The sequence below is a fragment of the Cottoperca gobio genome, chromosome 19 (assembly GCF_900634415.1).
Source record: "Cottoperca gobio chromosome 19, fCotGob3.1, whole genome shotgun sequence".
Lineage (NCBI taxonomy): Eukaryota > Metazoa > Chordata > Actinopteri > Perciformes > Bovichtidae > Cottoperca > Cottoperca gobio.
The window spans coordinates 8,369,935-8,393,879 of NC_041373.1; the positions used below are offsets into that span (position 1 = coordinate 8,369,935).

At 43.0% G+C, this 23,945-nt stretch overlaps 1 protein-coding gene across 1 annotated transcript in view; it reads right to left on the minus strand.

Moving 5' to 3' along the window:
* Positions 1–1,366: 1,366 nt before the first annotated feature.
* Positions 1,367–23,945, minus strand: part of sdk2b (sidekick cell adhesion molecule 2b) — a 240,925-nt gene continuing 218,346 nt past the window's right edge. The window contains exons 32-46 of the mRNA XM_029456609.1: positions 23,170–23,240; positions 22,440–22,572; positions 21,767–21,823; positions 21,021–21,122; positions 20,656–20,771; positions 20,073–20,259; positions 18,531–18,668; positions 17,921–18,130; positions 17,292–17,417; positions 16,194–16,358; positions 15,908–16,048; positions 13,991–14,129; positions 9,081–9,210; positions 4,103–4,159; positions 1,367–3,579 (exon numbers count right to left, since the gene is read on the minus strand). Coding sequence (XP_029312469.1) covers positions 3,097–3,579; positions 4,103–4,159; positions 9,081–9,210; positions 13,991–14,129; positions 15,908–16,048; positions 16,194–16,358; positions 17,292–17,417; positions 17,921–18,130; positions 18,531–18,668; positions 20,073–20,259; positions 20,656–20,771; positions 21,021–21,122; positions 21,767–21,823; positions 22,440–22,572; positions 23,170–23,240 — 2,255 coding nt within the window. The 3' untranslated portion in view covers positions 1,367–3,096. The remainder of the gene's footprint in view (positions 3,580–4,102; positions 4,160–9,080; positions 9,211–13,990; positions 14,130–15,907; positions 16,049–16,193; positions 16,359–17,291; positions 17,418–17,920; positions 18,131–18,530; positions 18,669–20,072; positions 20,260–20,655; positions 20,772–21,020; positions 21,123–21,766; positions 21,824–22,439; positions 22,573–23,169; positions 23,241–23,945) is intronic.

The following is a 23,945-nucleotide window of genomic DNA, read 5'->3' on the forward strand; positions in this document are numbered from 1 at the left end:
GGCAATTAAATACAGGGTTTTTAAACTCCTTTGAACTGCACCTTCTGTCTGAATCCTTTATTATTCCAACTGTGGGTTCTCAAAGCTCATCAGGGCTATTTAGTACCTTGGGTTCCCTTTTTAACAGGGACCACCAGCTCACTCTTTTCTGTCATTCATTTCCTGAGGGAGAGAGAAAGAGAGACAGAGGGAAATGAATTTTTCAGCAAGTGAAATGCCTGCTGTCTGTGATTCTTCTGTCAGGAGGAAAATTTCCCATGTGTTTTCAAAAAAGGGATTAGCGCTCTGGACGCGCTCGTTCCAATTCCCTAATCTCCTCGCCTCTCATGCCTATGTGTTTAGTAGGTTAGCACGGGATCAAGTCGAATGAGATCCAATTAGCATCTAACACCATCTGACACTATACATGTGCTTCTGTCATGCAAGTATGTGTCCGTTAGTTCAGGTACTTTTTCAAATTCCAACACATTGCTATTCCTTAAATACATATAGGTATCACTTTATGTGCAGTGTAATAGGTTTAAAAGGGCCAACTGAGCAAGTTTAGTCGACCTAGGTAAACATGATGAGCTAATGAATTGTGGTTATCGGGGAGCACGGAGGGAAATAAAATTAAAAAAGTCCAGAGGGGACATTTGTAACCAGATAAAAAGGATTTCACAGCATCTACACTGATCCAATTTATTGCTGCCCTGAGTAATGCTAAGGTTAGGTGGAATTTCATCAACTAATTAGCCACAGACGGATCCTACCTATGTGCTTACAGGAAACATTTATACAGAGCATTGCTGGTACTTGGCACATTTCTGCATGTTTTCCTTTGATGTTTTCATGACATGTCATTAAAGCTAAGGCACTCTCTGTGACATGATATGCCGCGGGTAATTTCACACATTCACTGTTAACCTGGAAATACTAATTAAATGTGCATGCAGACTCAAAATAGACCTCAGTTTACATTCTTTCATTTACTAGTGATGTAGATGAGTTACATCCAGGCAATTTGTATTTCTTCTTGTAATTAGTGAATAGCAGATTTCTGCCGTGCAATCGGTGTGTTTATGTTGTTTCTTTCACTGTGATGGCGAGGGTTTGCAGAGAAATGGCTTTGCTAGATGTGTGACTGCTGACTACTACAGTGTAGCTTCAGCGGCCGTGTGGGTTTCAGGATGACTGCTTTTTTAAGTTGCACTGAAATAAACGAGGACTCTGCATATTGAGAGCTTTTGTTGGTCTGAATGTAGCTTTGGACTAGGTTACAATAGTCGTGTGATTTAAAATTTTACCATCAGCATTTTCATGTTTCGCCTTCGCCCATCTACCCTGAACAGTTTTCAATTGAGTACCAGAACTGCTAACATTCAAAAATAATTTATTTCAGAAATGTACTGTGATCATATATTCATTCAGATTCTGCATGATAAGCTTTTGTTGCGTACAATGAAATCACCCCACAGAGAAAGAAGAAAAAAAAGTAGATGACATTTTTTTTCTTTTTTTTAACTATGAAAACTAGGAACACACCACTGAGTCTTCACTATAGCGTTATGAGTGCGCCTGGCAGGCGGCTGGACGGTGCCAGCCCTCTGTGGCGTTACTCCAGGCAGGTTTACAGATGCTGCAGGACGATCTCTTTATAACCAGACACACAGTGAATGATCTGTAAAGCTTACGCACAAGAAGTGTAATCACACGCACACATGCACACACACGCATTAGCATTTGGGACAATACAGTCACACCTGAATAGTACAGAGTGGTTGATTACACAAAGGGGAAAGAGGTGAGGCAATTCAATGACATCATCTCTTGGCGCAGGCTCAGCGCTGCCCCGTGATTGTGAGCATTGACAGAAGAGTTATACCAGCAGGAAAGGAAACAGGAAAAAAAAAATGTTTCTTATCAAAAACTCGCAGTTAAATTTTAGCAGAACCAACAGCTGTGCCCATATGTGACCGTCCCAGTCTACGTCACACAGTTTTAACCCTCTTAGGTTGGCTTTCAAAGCATTTCAGTAGACATATGCAGAATGAGACTTTATGTGTGTATATGTGAGCCAGCAAAGGGTGAAAAAAATATGGGTCGTGAATGCAAATTAATTCACAGCCCACGTCTGTCAGGATTAAAAGAAGGCTCTCATAGTGAGAGGCCAGCTATTACGATGCCGCAGTCTAGAGCTGCCGTCAGCAGTCCAGTAACAATTGGTGCCAAATATCATAAATAAGTGTTTCTATCAAGGCATCTTTGATCCACTGTAACACACTCACAAAAAGACTTAAACACTTTCACTTTAACAGATATACACTCATTTTATATATCTGCAGGATCCTTCAGGCACGGCACAGTTATTGACATTTGACCCGCCGTGGCCAATTGTCCGATTTTTCTATGTATTGGTGTGCTGCAGGCCAGAGCGCTGTTTCCATGGAAACCCATAATTGTTTCCCCAATGTCCTCTTAAAACTCTCCCGGCCAACACACTAAAATTTGTTCGATTTGGCATGACTTCCACATCCACGTCTGTCTTTTATCACTTCCTCTTTTTTCTTGTTTTTACATCCAGTTCATCCAGTCCAAACAAGCACTTGTCCTTTCACGGCCACAATATGGCTCCATCATATTGTTATTTCAGTCTCCATCAATGCAAGACTCTGCATTGACTTGATTTAGTCTTTTAGGTACATCTACTATATATATACTGTATATATATATTTATATGTGTGTGTGTGTGTTTTTTCAAAGATTCTCGTGACTTTGTACAGAATCAAAGAGATTACCATATGAATGTGTTCAAAGAAAAGCAACAAAAGAAAGGAGGAAATAAAGTCATGCAATTAGCTGAATAAAAGTGAATAGATGATGCAGATTATTTTATCACACTTCCACACATTAAACAATAATAAAGAAAAGTGCTCCAAAAAGGCTCATAGTGTTGTTTCCGCGTGTATCCAGGCTGAACAATGTAGAAAAAGAAAAGCAATGAAAAGATAGAAAGGCGTAAATGACTTGATTGGGTTGACTGCGCGTTTCGGTGTCTTCCTTCAACACAAGATGGGTAGATATTTCCAGAAATGTTCGTGTCCTTTTCAGCATTTTTCACACAAAGGAGGAGAAGCCAGCGATTGGGGCCCGCGAGCCAGGGGCTAGGCTGCTGGGGGGCCTGTAGAGGGTGCTGTGCTGGCTGGGGGGGTTGGAGCTCTGCAGGGACGGGGTGGGAGTCCGGCTACCTTTGGGCCTGAACAGGCTGCCTTGGCCCTGGGGGTGGATCTGGGGTGGGCCCTGAGGCGGGCCCTGTGGTGGGCCCTGAGGTGGGCCCTGAGGCTGACCCTGGGCTTGCTGAGGCTGGGGGCTAGGTGAACTGAGCTGGGGTGGCAGTGGAGGTAGAGGAGGCAGTGGCGGTGGGGCGCAGTGATCCGGATCACCTGACTCTGACTCAGTGTAGCTGTAGGCCTGTGCCCGGGATATGCCTTTCTGTTGGCGGCGCCAGGAGTTGTAGTAAGTGGGGTCGCTGATGTAGTGGTTGACGAAGGAGTGGGTCTTCTGTCGGTTCGGGTCCACCTCGTACTCGCTGTCGCTGCCCTGTGGGAGATAGAAAAAGAGACATTGATATATGGAGTTAGCATGGGATGACTCTGTAGTGTTTCCATGTGGAGCAGTTAGAGATGCTGAAGCTACAAATGTAAATGGACATGAAGTTATTTAATTATTCTGAGCAAAGTCATCAGTTCACAATCATCCCTTTCTAAACTACACACACACATGCACACTTACAGTCACAACACAGCACGAGAACACATGGACACCAACAATGGTCAAAGCATGATTACGGATGGATGACATGTTACTGAAGCGTGCATTGCAAACGGACCATCGACACAAGATGGCACAGGTCACTTTATCTTCACGTTATCTTCACATTATCAGTATGTTGAGGATCTAAGATCTTTGTATCCACACCACGCCCTACAAGACGGGGCTTGGTGTTGTGTAGCACAGTGTAGCACAGTGTACCACATCTGACGGAGAGGATGGGGACTAGAAATAGGAACCAGCCACCTATCAGGCTACAAACATTCAAAGCAGGCAGCCACAGGAACCTCACCAAATGCAGTGGAAGTGTATGTAGGCCACCTGTCCCATATGAAAACACCAGCGCCTCCTATGGGTGAACAAAACAATGGGTTTTACAGTACATCACCATAACAGAATGATTAAAATGGCCCAGTCATGATGATGATAATATCATAAATATGTTATACATGTATTTATATAGGTCCTTTGAGCCATTCTGGGTAAATGGTGTGAAAAGCTAAAGAATTTAAAGCAACATGCATTCTCAAACATAGAAAGTGTGATTTTAGGAGTTAATTTGGAGGAAGTAGAATGATTTATTTCCTCATTATTTGAGTCAGTTTGAATTCCCTTCAAGTCAACTGTAAAGGAATGACGATAATCCTCAGTACGTTCTCGTCATTGACCCTCCACCTTAACGCGGGCTAGTAAAACGCTATTGTATTCCTGTCAAGTAACATTCCATGTGTCAAACAGAAAGCAATGTGAGCATTGAACACTTGGTGGGGATTGCTCTTGGTCAACTAATTGCATTGAAAGCAAGCTGCCAATTGGTGAGCTAGCCTGCGATTTATCACTCGGCCACGAAGAACTAATGCACAGCCGACTTTGCCAAAATTGTCATTGGATAATTTCCCAAAGAGGAGGCTTGGACTATTCATTAGGCGTGTTACAAAAGTAAGGAAGGCTTCTTCTTTTCAGAACAGAGATGGTGCTGATAATTGGGACATGCTCAAGCCCCCCCCCCCCCTCATATTATCACTTTCAGTCTTCTCATACTGTGTGTGCCAACAGCCATGGTGGCACACACAGTATGAGAAGGATACACTCCAGATCACTCATGCTGGATATTGCACAGCACATATGCGATACATATGTCAGTAGGCTCAGATTTCCCTCAGCCTCAACATGGTTCATGTCCCTTATGCCAAAGCCCTAAATGAAGACTTTTCTTTTTTTGTTGTCAGTAGAGTTTATAAATGTCCAAACAGAGTTGAAATCCTGCTTTTTTGATCTTCCTTGGTTCTAGACAAAGGAAATTGACCCCCCCCCTCACTCATATTTTACCGCACACTAATCAAAGGCAGACATTGTGCACAGCAAGGTTTGGCTCAGAATTCAGTCACACTGATCATACTTTCTTTTTTACTTTTTAAAATAAAAAAAGAGTTGTTCCTTTCAATAAGGAGAGCAGGGGTGTGCCAACATCAGTGGCTTTCTGTGTGTGTTGTCCATTTGTAATGTTGTTACCCGGTTGTAAACACTTGAGGCCAATCAGTGTTGAAAAGCATTCCAGTGATGCCAGTGTGTTTAGCAACACAACAACACAATAACAAGATCTATTCACAGTGGACCAACAAGACATGCCGAGCCACTTCAAGTAGTATTACCTCACTCTCAAAGAATTAACACCGCATTGAGAGAAGCAACACCACTCCAGTTGTCAGTGTGCGGTGGTGGGAATAAGCAAATGCAGTTGACACGGTGCATTGCGTCCTACTCCTGCCTGCGCAACAGATGTTCTGACCCTTGAAATGTTCCGAGTATAAACCGGTGCAATCTGTGCTCCTTTTGCTTTTAGTTCTTCACCAGCCTTTAACAGAAATAACTCAAGGATCCAATTGAGGAACTTACAGTGGAGATGCTTAACAATCTGCCTCCGGGGCGGCACGGCCCGTGAAACGGCTCCTTACTTCAACTCATTATGAGCTAATTACTAGAGCTGAATGCTGTGAAAGCAGCAGACTTAAGGCATGCAATACAGCAGTGCACGTCAGAGTATGTGTAAGACAGACACATACCAGCCTGCCGGAGACACTTATTAAAGATGTTCTCATCGTTATGATGTTAAATTAGGCAGAGAAAAAGATTAAGACATCTATCCAATAAACTGGTGAACCCTCTTGACAGTAGTTTATTTTGTCATCAGCATAATAAAGTTTCCTGTTTACAATGTTTCACATTGTCGGGAGAACAACGTGGGAGAGGGGAAACAGGACCAAATGCAACAATGGACGTGTGTTAAATATAGATAGATAAATTAGTCAATATTGGCAAATAGGACAGGCGTTGACACACTCTATCTCTTGAACTTTGACCTCTGTCAACTCAAATTGGCATATGTTGTCATATCAGCATTTAACCTAATCTTGTTTTTATCTATATTTATGCCTAAAGTTCCGCATAGCACCTCACTATTAACCAAGTGTTGAAAATGCTTTGTAAATAACTTTGAATTGTACTTTCTTATTGTTTATATAATAGCAGGAGACTGAAACAACAATCTCCATACAAGCATGGCCCCCATCCCCCTCTTTAAAATGAATGCATACCCCAATACCACAGAGTGGGTCAGCCCTTTGTCCTCTAGTTATGGATTATTGCAATGAGGAGGGGGAGGAAGGGGAGGCTGTCTATGTCACTCTCATTGATGAAGTGAACACAGCAGGGGTCCCCGGGGACAAAGACAGTATATGTGGGGCTCGAGGGGGATTAAAAAAAGTCCAGAGTACATTCACTTTTTTGTGATTTCAGCAATTTGAAAAAACCAGGGACGAGAAAATGTGTTTTTGGCATACTGAAATGCCTGCTGCATCAAAGTAAAGTTCTATTTCATCATCATCAAGGCATATGCTTCTTTAGCAGCTCCAATCCCTTCTCACTGCCTTAATGTATGCTGCTTCAATCAGAACAACTATGATCAAGGGATTTAAAATTGTGTTGGGTATTAGTGCTGTCCCAGACTGGTGGACTTGAGAGTAATGTAAGCATGTGCTCTTGTTTCCTTTTTCTCTTTCCTCTTGATTTGTCACCTTTCTGTAGTCCAAGGGACTATATGAGGCTAGTTTTCATCTCATCTTCGTGTACTATTTATTTGTGGTCATATTTCTCTTTTATTCTGGGTTATGACATCATACTTCAGACTGGGCCAGTCAAAACAAAGTGGTGCGTTGTCACGAGAGACGATCCAAACATTACAGAAAGTATTCTCAGTTGAGCCCCAGCAAAAACAGCTACAGTAGCCAGAGAGACAGGGAGTGGGAAGGTGGAGAAAGAGTGAGACAAGAGGCAGAAAGGGAGAGAAAACATGGAACAGAAAGCAGACATTTTTATTTGTCTCCCACAGAATGCCACTCTGCAGAGAGAGCATGATCTACAATCCGTCTGTGACTCAGAGATGAGATCATCTATCTTTGTCTGGTTTTGGCCTTGAATGACACACAAAGACAGTGCCACAGAGACAACCTTGCAAAGTGAGAAAGCCTATACTATAAAGGAAAAAAAGTCAATATGGAACTACCTGCAGGGAAGCAGAGCAGTAATGGGGGGCCTTGTTGCTTTGCCAAGTCAATGTTAGCTTCCTCCAAATCTCCTCTTGAGGAGGAGTACAATAGTCAACTTATACCTGCTGGTGGAGCCCCCGGGGATTAAAGAGGACAGACAGCACAATGTCATCCTCAGAGTTATCCGCTCAATAAAACTTCAAAGAGCATTCCTGGATTTCTCTGTAGCATCATTGGATGCTGATACGGTGGCCCGACAGGGGCATGGCAGAAGAGCCCTGAGGTAACAGCAGGGCTCTGTGTGTTTTAGCCCATCAAAGCCAACATCAGCGCCTTGAATGTGCAGTGTGGCAGCAGGCAGGCGTCGACTTCCCGGGCTGAGGGGGCGGTTACTGCATCAAGGCCATGTTTGACAATGCACAAGTGCGAACGGTAGATATGTCAGACAGGTGATGAAATTACGAAATGATTCATTTGAGGGGTTGTTTTCGGGCTGCGAAAGGTCCTGTCCGTAACGATTCATTTTAGGGAGATTTTCATATGATCTGGAAATGGGACTTAGGTCCCGATAAGGCCAGGTGGGGAGAGATTTCTGGCTTCGGAATTCACACTAGGGACGCATGTAGCCGAGAGATGTTCCAAGATAATTATGCCTAGAGTAAAGAATTTGTAGATAAAAGAGAACACTGAAAGAGGCCTGAAAGCAAGGGAATTCAGGACCATTACCCCCCCCTGACACTTTCATCTGGCTAGGATCAAAACCGGACTGCAGACCTCAAGATAGTTCACCCAAACCACAGAGAGTCGGGGAGGGAAAACAGAAAGAACATATATGCATATAAGACATAGGGGGAAAAACAATTCAGATAAAAGAACATGTAAATGTTAAAAAAGATTCAAGTCAGGAAATCAGAGACATGAGGGTGGGCAGCACACAGACTGATTGATGGAAAGACAGAGAGAGACAGAGAGAAAGTCACAATTTATCGATTGCACTCACTTACTGGGCAAAAGCAGTTTGGCTCAGCACACATCAAACGCCACAAGATATTGTGGCAAAACTTGTTCATCTATCAGCCCTGATGGTGTCTGAGAAAAGCACTTTAAAAATGAATTCAAACTGTGATATTTGACTACTTACGACTCTAATGAGGCTCTGCCATGTAAGAGAAGGGACAATATTGTGATGATTTTTACTGACTCTGACCTGACTTACAGAACATTCAGTAGGAAACCTGAATCGGCTGCCCGGCTGCAGCGGTTCCAATGCGTAACTAGCTCTAAAATAAACTTTGCAAAGTGCATGTGCCCTCGCCGTCTTACATAACAAGTGCTGTGGCTGAGTGCAGTGGCTTGGATCGCAGGTGGATGTTCGCAAAGTAACATTCTCCACAGGTCACTGCCTGGTCTAAAAACTGCTTTTCCGCCAGTGAGCAGAGCCATTAATCTCTCATCTCTCCTTGTGCATTACTGTAGCTATATCTTATGACCTCTGCAGGCCGAAATGCATTCAGGTGAATGACAGAGAAAAGACACCATGTGACACTGACAAAACACTGTACAGCCGACAATGCAGAGCTGAATTCCAGAGGAATTCAAGGAGATGACAGTGCGCACACACAGACGGGTACAAATACACACTTAATGCAGACAGACGGTGAACATTTAACACACACAGAGAGACCATACAAGATGAATTATAACAAACGAGAGTTGCTACTGCACCTGTGAGTCTGAGATTTCGGAGGGTTTTTCAGTCAAGCTGCTGCTCTCCGCAGGGATCAGGTCATTGTACTTTGTGCTGACGTCCTCGTCTGAATAGTGCAGACTGCCTGGACTGGGCCGAGGAGGAGACCTGGGCAAAGACAAACAGACAAAGACAATAATTCAGTTGCTTGTTGCCCTTAACCAAAGAATTGCGTTGACTCTAACATTGTTTTAATGTAAGATAATTCCAGTTTATTACAACTTGGGTCTCATTTTTGCAGTTTTTGCCGTCATTCCTATCGATACTAACAACATTCTGCTCATCAAAGTAAACAGTAATCAGTTGCAGACTGACTTCCTTGTTCAGCTTTGACCTACTGTTCTCATTACAGTTCAGTGCGCACAGTTTTCCTGTGAAGTTAGGGATTAAAACCGACCTTTCTGCGCTCACCTTCAGGTTCAGATATTTTCACTAAAATGCTTGTGGAGCGTGCCTGTAGCCTTGTGGTATAAGACACAACATGCTCAGTTACATTCCAGCTGTAACCCTTTGTTGTACATCATCCCCATCACTGTCTTCCATGTTTCAGTCTCTACTGTCGACGATCAAATAAAGTCACAAAAGTTCTTAAACAAATGATGTTGGCTTGGCCCGTCTGAACTCTCCAGGCCACGTTCAGACTGACTTTGGCTCTGCATGAGAAATCGCAGCCCCCTCATTGATCTGAATGGAACGAAGCTGACAGTCAGCGGGGGTGCAGTGCCAATGTAGGGAGGTAGGGCGAAACAGAGCAGGAACGTCTTTCAAAGAAGTTTAACCAGACGCAACTTTGGTCGCTGTGGCCAATCAAATACATGCAAAAAGCACATTCCTGGTAGATGACTTTGTAACGTTAATGCCATATTCCTACTCTTGCCACCGTTATTCACCTTGTGTCTACCTTGTGCCTTGTGTATACTAGTGTCCTAGTATTACAAACCGCTGTGCAGTGTTTTGGCGTTTCAGAAGCCTTCACATTCACAGATCTGTTACTCAAACGGGACCTTCAGGATTGAATTTCATGGTTTCACCAGTAAGTGAAGCTACACGCCCCCACAAACACTTGATCTCGGTGTGAACGCCCACTAACTGCTCGTGTTTCTTGCCCCATCAGACTCTGTTGTGTTGATGTTGCCGTGTTCATATCTCAGTATTTACTTTGGTGAGTACAACGCCATCATGGCCAGAAACGATGGCCAAAGTTACGCAACTCAGACCCATGTTGTTGTCTTTTAAAAATAATTCTCACTAAAGACAACACAGTCAGCGCTTCCTCTCAACTTCACATGTATCACTGTGTGTCTGTGTGTGTCTGTGTGTCGGAGTGCAGCTTGATGAGAATCATGGGATACTCATGAGATGGCTCCCTATAGGCAGTCTGTCCTGGAATTAATAATCCCCCTGATTCAGTCCTCACTGCGGGCTGTGGAATGTCAAACCACTGGGCCCTTGTGACTACATTTGAAAATGAACTCTTGTAGTGCTCAAGGGCTCGTCATACAAATGGGGCTTTGCTCTGGCAAATGTTATCAGAGCCTACAAGAATGATTGCAAGGATGAAGCTGTGGCATGCTGCGCAATCAATTATGCCATTGAGATGTATGTTTAGAGAGCGTAAGTGATAGGAGTACACAGGGAGGATCCTTTTAGGGAGTGTGATGAGAGACTATGGCCGAGGAGAGGTGCTGAGCAAACCTAAAAACTGAAAGAAAGAAAAATGAGTGCAGAGAAAGATGAAATACAGGAAAAACATTTCCTAAAATGGTGTGCTCTAGTCAGGAGTTCTTTAAGTAAATATGAGAGGGAAAAAAGCTCTTGATGCCTAAGCTCCGCCGTTCTTTCCGCTGTTGCCGGCCCTGCTGAACAAACACCCATCTGTTTCTGCTGATTGGTGCTGGTTTGGCAGAGACTACTGGGACACACTGACTCCTGTTGACTTTCCAGGCCATAGTGTCGGCAGCCAGTCGCTGCTGCAGCACGCACACAGCCGCTTTACACGTCGAAACCGCATTAGCATTTCTCTGAATAAATACATTTTGAAACCATTTCAAAAATGTTGCGGCTAAATTCCAGCTGTCTTCACAAGGACTGGTATTTTGAGTGTGTTGTGGACAAAATGGAAAACTCCATCGGAAAAATCACAAAGCAAGCTGTAATTCAATTACGCTCAATGAGTGAGATTAAACTAGAGTTAATTCACTTAACTTGAGTGGAGGAGTGAAACGTGTACAAGAGAGCTACTTATATGCAAAGTGCTACAGGTCTGCTAATGTGTGTGTTATGTGATGTGACTTTGCTGACAACTCACAACATGTATATGGAATGTGTTTTACTTATCTTATTAGGAGTAATACAATAATGAATAAAAAGGAAGATTATTAATATTGCGTAGGAACAATGAAACAAGATGAGCTCGCTGTGCTACGTGAGCTGAAATCAATGGATGAAATGCGTGTGTACAGGTTCATGTAGATGGTGTAAGTGTGTGTGTGTGTGTGTGTGTGTGTGTGTGGTTATCTTTTCTGAGGTGTAAATGTAAATGCTTAATGAGCTTCACTTTATTAGGGATATCATTTCTTTACTTGTCTTGCTCTTGCTCTACACATGATGAATTGAGGGATATAAACGCAGTAATGACATAATTAATCACAATAAAGCAGATAAAAAGTTTGACATTTTTAAAAAGTTGTTGAGTAATTTTCTGTCAATCGGCTGATTGATTAATAACTAAGACTAAAACACATTTTTTAAGACGTCAAAGTGATTGTCTAAGCTACCGGGTGCCCGTTTGCTTTGTAGCAAGATACAAACTAGTAATTAACTTCTTAAAAAAGTACTAAGTACTAAGTTCTACGATGCAGTCCAACTCAGAAAACGTTTCAACAAAGTTTGAATCACAGCTCTAAATTCCAATCTGCACTTGCTCCCAAAAGGAGTCTCAGCGTAACCTTTACCAACTTCCATCCCTCAGCAGTCCTTGCAGCGAGCCCCCTTATAAGACAGTCAAACAAAGCGCTGCAGCCAGTGTGAAGAAATGCTATCGGGAGCCACTTGGACATTATGATAAACTGCCTGTTTAAAAACATTGAAGAAGCTCGGCCCACTCTCACCTCTTCTCCTTGACTCTCATACACTGTTGAGTGAGACGTGAATTATTTATCAGCTCCCTCACTTGGATAGAGAAGGCTCCACTTAATCCTCTTGCAGCAACATTTAGTCAGCAGTATGTCGAGTAAGAAATGAGAACCAGGGGGTGAAATCAAATCCGCCCCTGGTCTATACTCATTATCAGGCTCTCCTCTTGCTACAATCGCCTGTAGGGACTCATTAACATGTCTGAAGTGTTCAAGAGCTTTGTCATTCAACGGTGTTTAAAACCATGTTAATCTACACAGAATTACTTCACCAAGACTTCCTTAAACCCCAAAGCAGTGTGTCAAAGTAAGTTTAAAAAAAAAAAAAACGATACAAAGCCATGTACGCTAATTATGCCGTTAATCCGTCCCTCTTTATCATGACAGCAGTAAAACATTGATCTTCTGGATGTTGAAGCTCAACCCCAAAACACATTTGGACTCCTGTGTGTGAGTTCATAAGAAGGAGAGTTTGTCCTACCCAAACCGTAGGAACACATAATATCTAAACCGCAGTGGAACAGATCATTCAAGTACTGTTCTTATCCTTCATTTTAACAACTTTACAATGTTAAAAAGGCTTATTGACATTTCAAGTAGTGACATATTAAGTTTGCAAAGTCAACTGCATTGACTCCCCTGTGATGGTGATTGAATTAACTGTCGGGCATATTGGCCCTTCTGTTAAACTCTGGACAAATGATCTCCATACAGCGAAACCTTCTGTATCCAAACTCAAACATAAATGCCATTTGCTGTCTGACAAAGTGCTGAATTACAATGAATACAGCGGGATTAAGAATGTTTGATTTCTGATCCTGGCATCAGTCAGAGGACTTCATCCTGTCTTTGGTATCCTGAGACCAGAGATCAAGAAGTGGCATTAATCTATAATCGGGGGCTCAGGTGTTGGGATTTGGGTTGCTCTGCTATGGGCTGAGTTCAAAGAGTGTTGAGTCTGAAAGTACATATGTGCATTCTTTCGCTCTCCGCCTCCCCCTTCAAGCCCAGAGACATAATAGGAAGCTGCCTGGAAGCTCCTCAAAGACCTGGAGCTGCTTTGATCTGTCCTCAAGGCCACACTCGCATTCACACAACCCAAAACAAATTTTTCACACATTCTCATACACAAAACAATGTATGGACTCCTGCACATATGCACACACTGGGGAGGCTGATTCCAGGGAAGGGAGGCACATTGGAGTGCAACTGTCTCCCCCTAATCACATTTCCCAGTCAGTACTACTACAGAAGTCTGTGATATCCATATGAAATACAGTCACTGCAGACAAACTGTGACAAAACTTTTAACTGTCCTCAACAACATGACTGCAGCTGTCTCTTAATCCACCACTTACCTAAACAGGTATTAATGATCTCATGCAAAGTATACACTCGGATCCAAGAGTGGACTTGTGACTCAGTCCCTGCAGGTGTCATTCAGAGTGATTGGCTTTAAACAAGTACATAGTCTCAGCGTGCTGCATGTCCTACAGCTGGGATTCACTGAAATACCGCAGCTCATTAAATCTGCAGTGAATCTTTTTATATCCGGCTTCTCACTAGAAGCAGGAGTGGATTTGTGTCCAAGTTGTCAGGAGGTGAGTATCTTTCCACAGAACATGTTTTCAGGCAAGAGGTGAAGCTTCCACAGATAACCCAATTATTTTACCAAATGGTTTTCATTATGACCTTAAATTAGGATTTCATTGCAATCTGCACTTTCTGGGCCATACACTGCGTAGATCACTGACCTGGTGTAGACGCCGTTCTTCCGGCAGAAAGAGTTTTTCACAGACAGCCTTCGGTTGTTGAGTTCCAGAGCGGGGAAACGGCCTTCATCCAGGCTGACCATGTCTCCGTGGGTCAGAGCATTACAGTTGGAGTTGTTCCCTGGACACACATACAAAGACACTGTGTGACCACAGGCCAGATGGACAGGCAGGTTAGTGTACGGGACGACGAATGGAACTGATCAGAGTGGTGGGTGAGTGAATGAACAAAATAAGGAATTAGGAAGGAATTGAAACAGATGGATGTTTAAATAATAATGTTGCTAAACGGAAACATGGACGGATGAACCGTCCGAAGAAAAATAATAAATGAGTGAATGGTCGTGGAAAGTCTTCATGAAGAAATTATGTCACTTGCATGTCTTTCAGGTTTTAAAATGCTGAGCATTAAAATAGCATGGCATTTGGACATTTTCCTTTCAAAGCAGGATGTAAAATCCAAAGGGTAAACCAGATGTGTGGCCGGGTACTGTCTTTAAAATATATATATACATTGTTCCGGGACAATTTCAGGTCAAACTTAAAGATTGAAGGTTTTTGCTTTCGAGTTTCGAGAACGTCCAAGTGAACTGTCTACAACTCTTTTTTGTGACTTAAAGCAACAGTTCATTTTGGAAAATATCCTTATTTGCTTTTTTGCTGAGAGTTACATGAAATGTGTAGCTGGAGCCAGCAGCTGGTTAGCGTAGCTTAGCTTTAAGACCGGAAACAAGGGGAACAGCTGGCCCGGGGTGTTCATTAGTGAGTTTTATGGGTGCTGGTAGACGGATATTTTCTGAATAATACATACTATGAGTCTAAAGTAATACGTTAGTTTTAAATAAACCAGATGTGGTCTGCAATGGAAACATTTACAGTATATTTAACACAGAATGAAGAAATGTTTTCAAAGGACTAATGACAAATAAAGGACATTTCCTATAGAATATAAAATCACAAAGTCATGAGTACTAATGACTTTAGTATTATGCAAACTCATGGAAAGGCATGTACAAAATACACCCGAATATGAAAAATGAGTGTGCCATTCTGTGTAAACACCGTCTGTGGATCACACATGAATAGGCAATAACATGTCGACTCCCAAGTGTCCCTCATGATTAATCAAAGCGCCAACACTATAAGCTGAGAGTGACAGACTTGCCACGCTGCTCTGCAGTAGATTCATGTTTGGAGGAACTGTTACTTGCCATGCTACAGGTCAAAAACACTTTCAGTCATACTAAGACTTATGAAGGACTGCAGCGAGGCCGGGACTGAAAGCGAGGCCGGGACTGCAAGCGAGGCCGGGACCTCCGCGGTTGCTCCAGGGCTACTTGAGATCAATTGGTGGTTACGCAAACACAGAGAAAAAGAAAACCTCCAGGGTAGGTCCAGTGGCCTGAGCCAGATTCCTGGAGGGGAATATGGAGGCTTTGAGAGCGTCTTTGTGTTAGACTGAGAAGGAACCTCTTGTTTTTCCTCTGTCAGTCAGAAAGATGGGCAGTGACCCGCAGGGACCCCCTCCCCTACTCTTCCCTCCCCTCCCCGGCCTGGCAGCTAAACAGCTATGGCAGAAGTGCTGAGCTCAGGGAAATACCCGCTGATGTCAGAACTGCACTGAATGGACAAGTCTGCCCCCTTCTCTCCTTTTTTCTCCAGCTACTCAATTGATCTAAATCATTAAGAATTTGAATTAAAAACCTCTGAAAAAGTTACTTCAAGTTCACTGTTTGATATTGGAAAAGTGCAAATCATTAAATACTCTTATAAAGTGGAACTCTTTTATAAGAAAAGGTCAAGTAATCAGATTCTTAGCCATCCTTGCCACTGGGTTAGATGGTGCAAAACTGTTTCAAAGTCTAGTCAGAAACTCTCCATTTAATTGTGTGCACTCACCTGATTCGGACTTCTTGGCATACTTCTTGCTCTGGCCTCTGATAATGAGGATGAAAACCAGCAGCAGGATGAAGATGAGCCCCACCAAAGCCACCACGACCAGAAACCACCACTCCTCGTAGAAAGGCGCCACTTTTTGGGCTGGACAAAACACGGAAAATTGGAATTCATGGTCGTTAAAAACAACTGGTCATAGTTCCGTGATGTCTGGATAACCTTAGGGAACTCAATTTAGTCAGAAAATAACTTCATTCAAATGTATATGAAGAAGCACATGAAAGCTCACCAGATATAGAAGGAGAAGGTAGACTTGGGGAGCCATAGCCGTAGTCATTCACTCCAATTACCCTGAAGTCATAACTGACCCCTTGCTTCAGGATATCCATGTTGAATGTGTGTGAGGTTACTTCCTTGGGGATGTCCTTGATGAGGATATCCCACAATCCCTCATCTGTAATGGAGTTTAAATTGTAATTAAGGGGCGAGTATGGGTGAGAGAGAAAATTAAACATGTAAAACATTTGAACAATGCAAATATGTCTTCGTTAACAGGTTGTTTGTTTTGTTTGATATAAGGCTCCGGTCTGGCTGGCAGCTCCCAGGGTGATTCATAATTCCTACAAATGTTACACAATCCATCAGTTTCACTGCTCCTGTAAAATTTACAGCAACCAAATCTACATCATAAATAGTGGTGCAGCCATATTTCACACGAGGCAATGTTGTTTGCTTTGGAAATCTTGCCAGAGAGACCATTTATTACACGTTGCTGCTTGTAAACATCAATGTAAGTTTGACTCTTTTAGTGGGGTACACAAACACAAACAAGTGGTGGAGTTCATCTGTCATGTTGCTTAACTTTGGCGAAAGTAAGAAAAGCAGATTTGAATTTGATTTGAAGACAAAAACAAGTCATCAAGTAATATGACACTGCAGAGAGTCATGGCCCTTGGCATATGGCACGAGAAGATGAGGAGGAAGGTTTTGTGAGGTTGGTTTAACCATCTTCCTCGCCCCCTGGGCAATAAGCTACGCTATGTGTTATAATAATCCTTCTTAAATCTAGGACTACGTACCCTCTTCAACTTTTACTCCAAAATGGTGAAACATATCCCTCGCCATGAGTCACCTACCATCCATCACCTTCCTAACCCTGTCAGTGCCTGTCAATCACAGCTGAAACCTGATGCCAATTGTTTCAACTGCAGCGCCACGATCAATAACCCATTAAAATAGCGGTGAGACAGACTCTGGGGCAGCAGCTGTTGACACTTTACACCACTTTTCTTATTTAAAGTATCAAGGAGGCTATCATAGGGCAAGGTTTACAGATTCATGACTAAAGTGTTGATCTTCTGTGTCCTTATGCAGCTGAGGCACACACCTGAAGGTCTGGCCTCGATCACGTAGCGCGTGATGGGAGCACGTCCTGGGTCCCCGCTGGTCCAGTGGATCGTCAGGGCCGAACCATAGCGCGTGATGAAGGGCTCTCCGGGGGGTCCTGGTGCTCCTGAGGAAGAAAAATTACGCCTTGAAGTGAAGTATTTAAAATGAAGGATGAAAAACATTACACAGTTTTAGGGGTCGGGCCAGAATAGTTGACAATTCGATCGAAGGAGCTTCATTTGACTCCCAATCATACAGTTGAATCGGGAAAATGTGGTTATGGATCATACCATTCGATCTGTATGGGGTGAACGACTGAGTTTTCATATAATTGCTTGGTTTCTCCCAATAAATCAAAGATATCTGGTCTATTTTGGTATAAAAATCAGCCTATTAATAATACTGTTACTAAAAATAAAATAAAAACATGCGCGCTTTCAAATAATCTCCTTAATGTGTGTGAATAACCATCAGAGCAGCTATTTGCTGTTGTTCTATAGATACATGAAGCTTAAACAGATCAATGAGCAGAAGAAAACAATCCTTCACTCGAGGAGAGGCAAGACTTGACCAATCAGATCAGACGATGTAAACTCAGTTTTCATTAACAAGCATCACGGCCACTACCTTCTCCCGGGCCGGTGGTGATGTTGACCTCCACCTCGGGCCCGTAGATGAAAGTCTTGGCCCGGATGCGGAAGTTGTAGGTGATGCCGTCAGCCAGGTCTTTGAGCTTCAACCAGAGTGGGCCGCTCCCCTTCACATCCACTGTCACTGTCTTACTGACGCCTGGGGGGGAGGGGGAGTGAAGACAGTCGGCACAGGCCACTGAGGACTCTAGACAAACAAACCACATTTAGAACAAGTCTTACACAGGCCAGACAATGTGGGAGCACACTCATCACATGCAAACACACACACATACACACGCAGTAATGGAATTAGTAGTGGGAAATATGTTCACATATTTAGTCACGTATCATTTGTGATGATAACAGAAGATTAAAGGTTGCAATGACACACACGTTGTTAAGGTCAAGGTGATGATTAGCTTATAGCTCAAGGAAAATGCACACCACAAGATTTTGACCAAGTTGAGGTAAATTGATCCAAAAGTAAAACTCTATACAAGGTTATTTATAATCCTAATAGATCTTGTTGTGTGCATAAAGCTCTTATAGAAGCCAGCAGCCATTTTAAGCAGAGACAAGTGTAATAGGTAAGAATGAGGGCTCACCATCTACCGGTGTGCAGGGTTCATAGACCAGACGGTAGCCCTCAATTATGCCATTAGGGAAGGTGGGCTCGCCCCAGGATACGTTGACCGAGGTGGTGGTCAGCTCACTGAAGTGGATGAAGCTGGGCGCACTGGGAGCTGGAACATTCAGAGGTCAAAGGTTAAAAGATTGCATGGGAAAGTCACTAAACTAAGCATGAAGGGTTTTCCAGTGACACATATTTTTGACGTATGGTAGTAAAAATGGGTGCCAAACAAATGAAAATGTGTCTCTGGAAATAAAGTTTGAATACAACTAAAAGATAACCACATGACAAAGGGTCAGGGCTTCCATAAAAAATAAAAAAGAATCACTTAATAATATTATCTGATCTATGTCAAACAAATTCACAATCACAATGACAATGACAAATCTCAGCCTCCAGGCCCCATCACAGCTGACTGAGCCTGTGACACCACTGTGCTCCAAACAATGTTTGCCCTGTTGTCTTTAAACTTGTCGAGCAGAAGTTGAGACGCTTGCACAATACAAAGCCCCTTTGTCTTCCAAAAAGATGGGATAACTATCTCCACAGTTCTCCGCCCTACCCCCCACCCTTCCAGTTTATTATCTGCTTCCTCCTCTCAAGACGACAGTGACCCATGAGGGAAACCAAGAGGCTGTGAACATGGTCTTTTTCTTCCTTCTACGAGGCAACGTTTGATATTAAAATGCACCAAAATTGCAAAAGGTTTCTTTTACACAGGGTTATAAGAAAGAAAGAGAAAGAGGAAGAAAAATGGTTAAGGATGATGGTGATGTTGTGTACACATAGTAGGCCTATAGAGAGAAAGCACGCTCAAAGAATTTCCATACCATCTACTTTTCAGACAAAACAGGAGATTCAGCAAATGAGTTCAGAGTGGGTTTGCTGATTAGGAACTTATGCTCAGTGTGTGGTTCCGCTAACATAGTTTGGCATGCTGACAGCAACGATTAGCATCATCTTCACATCAAATTCTTTCCTTGTGGTTGACTCATCCACTTTGAGAAAAACACTCAGCGTTCTCCAAACATCAGCACATAAATATGACAAATGAATGAACATCGCTGTACGTGCTCAGATTTATCTGCTTTAGTCATGTCATCCTGTTGCCTCGTTTGTCTTCAGCTTGTCTTCGTTTTCTCAGTACCTCTCCATCATGTGTTCATTCATTACATACAGAAGTATTTGTTTTACAATATTGCTCGATTGCAGTAGTCTTGACTGTTGCACTCATTCATAGTGAATACAGAATTTGCATATTTATTACCTCTGCCAAGGAGGTTCGGTTTGTTTGACTGTCTGTCAGCGGGATTACATAAAAACGACAGGACAGATTTTCATGAAACTTAGTGGAAGGATGTAGCACGGGCCAAGAAACATCTGATTTAGGTGCGGCTCAGAATCACGTGGCGGATACACATTACACGCATTATTTTTCATGATGGAAACAACCTTGGCGGAGGGCTGCCGCGCTCTCTTATTGCCCTTCTAGTCGATCTATAGTGGTTAGATTTACCTGCTTGCTGAGTCCGCCCCCTTGTCGGTGGGGTGCGGGGTCCGTCCCCAGCTGCATTGAAGGGGGCTACACTGATCATATAGGTGGTGTAACCGGTCAGGTTCTTCAGCTTCACCCCTCCTTCCGGCATGAACAGAGTCCGCAGCCGCTCTGTCTCATTCTTGCGCTGGAACTCCCAAAAGTAAACCTACATGGAATAGGAGTCATGAATAAATATTAATGCATGTCTGCAAAGGCTCTTCAGAGAATACAGCTACTTCTGCTTCTATAAAACTCACGTCTCATTTCAAACTCCCTTAAGGGCAGGCAGTTTCATTTTATTCCCTGTAAATGTTTTCTTGAGCAACAGACTAAACCTTTCATTGGAAGCCCTTCTGGAAAACAGTGTTACCTAAAGTGTAAAAACGTGCATTTAATGGTGATTAACATCAAATAGATGTAGTCTCTTGTGAACCATGGACACATTTGAATATGTAGATAAACATAACAACAGGGAAGTAGGCCCATAAAAGGTGCTGCTCCTGGGTCCAATATGGCACCTGGCAGTGTTTGTTGGAGAGTTTAAGAAAAGTGTGATTCTGACCTTGTAGCCCTGGATGTCTCCATTCTGAGCGTCCACAGGAGGAGGGTCCCAAGTCACGTCCAGCTGGGTGGCTGTTGCGGACTGAATGGCCACATTCTGGGGTGGGGCTGTAGGCACTGTTGAAGGCCATCAAACAAATGAACCATACAATACAAGACGAGGAAAAGTTCTGTATTATAAGTGATTGTCTTAGTTTCTGGTATCGCTACTATACTCATTGTGTTGACAGGCAGCATTAAACTCTGAGCATGCTTCTAAAGGAGATCACTTCAACATGTTGTATACAAAAGCCTAATCTACATTCATTGTGGGTGGTCAAATTATTTTGCGCTCGAGACTGTTGATTGAAATGACAGTGTACATACCTGCTTCTCCCACAAACACCTCCTGTGGCGGGCTGGTCGGCCCCTCGCCCACAGCGTTGTATACACTCATGCGTATCTCATAGCGCTTGTGTTTACTTAGCTCTGCAATAGAAGTAAACAACAAGTTAGGAATTATACTTAAGATCTAACAACTTAAACTACATTTAAGGAACTGTGGGCTTACATTTCACTGGAATTGCCCCTTATATGATTACATGTGACAAATACATTGATTGATACCTAATATTCCCTCCACCCCATCCCACATCCCTCAACCTCCAGGTGCCTCTAACAATTAGGAAAAGTGGCTAGTGTAATAATAAGGATATAATCTCTCCCTGGCGTCCCACTCATCCTCCCAACACTGCCACTGAGAATTAAACACTAATTTTCTGCTGTAAATAAATAATTACAAGGGCGCAGGAGAAATCTGTGGCCATCTGCTTATGTAGTGCTCATCCAAATAAGCTGACATGTGCGAACCAAGGGATGTGTTGGACTAAGCGAGCGTGTGTACTCGGTGTCCAAAAATGTCTGTAGACAGAGAGCTTCCCTTTGCCTCAGTGGAAGTGTTTGTACCAATGCGATGTGAATATAAGTAGCCAAATGTTGTGTTCTTTTGCTCGACACGCTTTCAGTAGGGCACTTGAAACATATGTTGAGTTTTAAAAACCTAATTAGTTTGGGGATTGAATGCTTGTGAACACATGTGTGTGTTTGTGAGACAGAGACATAACAAAACTTACTGTCCAACTCATGCTGGGTCAGAGTTGAATCACTCAGATTCTGGATGCTGTACGGGGCTGCGGTGAAGAGGTAGAAAGAAACAACGATGGAAAAAAAGAGGTTAAAGGAGATGGAGGTAGTGGAGAGACAATAAGCTTTGGGACCAAAGTGTGATATTGTTAAGAAGTGCTTCACTAGTGTCATACATAAACCCACAGTCACAGTGATCATACCTCTGAGTGAGCCGCAGAATGACTCAACGAGAGTTAAATTATAGGCTAAGTTACACGGAGCAGTGGAAACAGAGCGGCTCCTGAGTAAAATTAATAATAGCCTGCAGCTGATAGGCACTGATCACAAGATGAAATGTTTAGCTGTAATGTGTCAACGCCAGCGGGGAGATCTTGGGAACAGAATAGGACTGTGTGAAAGTTTTCCTCCGATAGAAATAATGGTGCTACTGACACATTAAGACTGCGCTGGAATAATCAACCGTGACGGAATCTCATCATTGTGTGAAATTGTTACTGAAGTAGAGAAAATGACTCTTTCTGTCCAATACACCAGAGCCGAATGTATTTTGATGTGCAATTTCCATCCTTGATTCATTTCTTTAAATTCCCTGTGTAAGAATCCGACAGCACAGATGGTAAAATAATACAAGTGTTCATGTTAGCTGCAGTAGTTCCTCACCAGTGAGCTCACCCCAGGTGGACAAACTGTTGATGGTATGAAGAGAGTAACTGCGCAAACGGTCATACAGCAGCTCACGGTATCGAATCCGAAAGCCCAGTAAAATTCCATTTATCTTCTCCTCAAAGGGGGGCTGGAAGGGAAAAAATGGGGAGTTAAAGTCTAATGGAGCAGATTTAAGCCCCATAAATAGCTGAGAACACTTTTTCAGTTTTAATGTGGTCACATAAATAGCTAATTTAATCATAATGGGCATTTTACTCGTATGTTTCTTCACTGTAAAATTCCACTTCATCATCCTGTGTGTGTTTTTGATTGAGGCTTTAAGTCTCCTCTCAGACTGAGCTCATGCACAGGTGAGTCAAACAGAGAAATCCCCCTTGGTTGGAGATGAGAGAGCAGAGCCAGAGGGCAGAAGCAAAACAACTACCTCTCTATCCTTATAAACTCTACAAGTGTTCTCCATAAATGTTCAATTGTGGCTTGGAGCCTCCTGTTCTCCGCTTTATGAGCTGTTAATTCAGGTGTGAGTGTGGGAGAGGGTGTTTTTTGTTAGACACACACGGAGTAGACGCTGTGTGTAAAAGTGTGGAGCATCAAGTCTGTAAGTATAGGCCTACTCTGTGTACTGCCATGGTCTCTCATTAGAGGCCACTTTCTTAGACTTTTTATGGATTTTGCAAACAATAAAACATAAAAAACACAGAACAGTTATACTGTCTCTTCTTACCTGCCAGCGGATCAGCACAGACGTCGTTGTGTGCGGCGTGACAGAGAGGATTGCGGGTGCTTCGTCAGGCGCTGAGGCAATAAAAGATAAATGAGCTAAATTGACCTGAAAATGTGCTCAATTCAAGATGCTAAATCTATCCATGTGCAGTGGCATTCATGGAGCATAAAAGAAAAAAAGCTAAAACAAAACAGCCACTGACAGATGAGTCAAAAACAGCAGTTGGAAAGAGAACATTTCTTTAGTTGGCTAAAGCACCAGTGGGCAAACCTTTAATGCTGTCCACGTCTCATGCTAACTGCAGATGGTGCGCACATGACATCACCTGCTGCCTTTGCCAGTGGTGGGCTAACAATGGGCTAATTCATGCTGACATTAAACTTCTTTCATAGCGATACAGAAGTGGGCATTCAGCATATTTGAAATATTGCCATATTAAAACATACAGTAAATTACAGGGAACTACCTAGAGTCTTGTACACAGTGTGAGGTTTGTTAGGCAACAAATGGAGAGTCACTGCGCCCACCAAGAAATAGTCCTGCATGTAACTCCCTATAGAACAACAACAGGTTTATGTTTATGCTAAGCTAAGCTCACCGGCTGCTGGCTGTAGTGTTTATCATACAGACATGAGAGAGGCATCAATCTTCAAATCCAACTCTTGGCAAGAATGCAAATAAGCGTACTAATCGACCCTTTGTTAAATCCCGCTCTTCGAACGCGGACTGGCAAATCGGAGCGTAGCATCGGTCAGCTCTGACCAGGGTCCGACAAC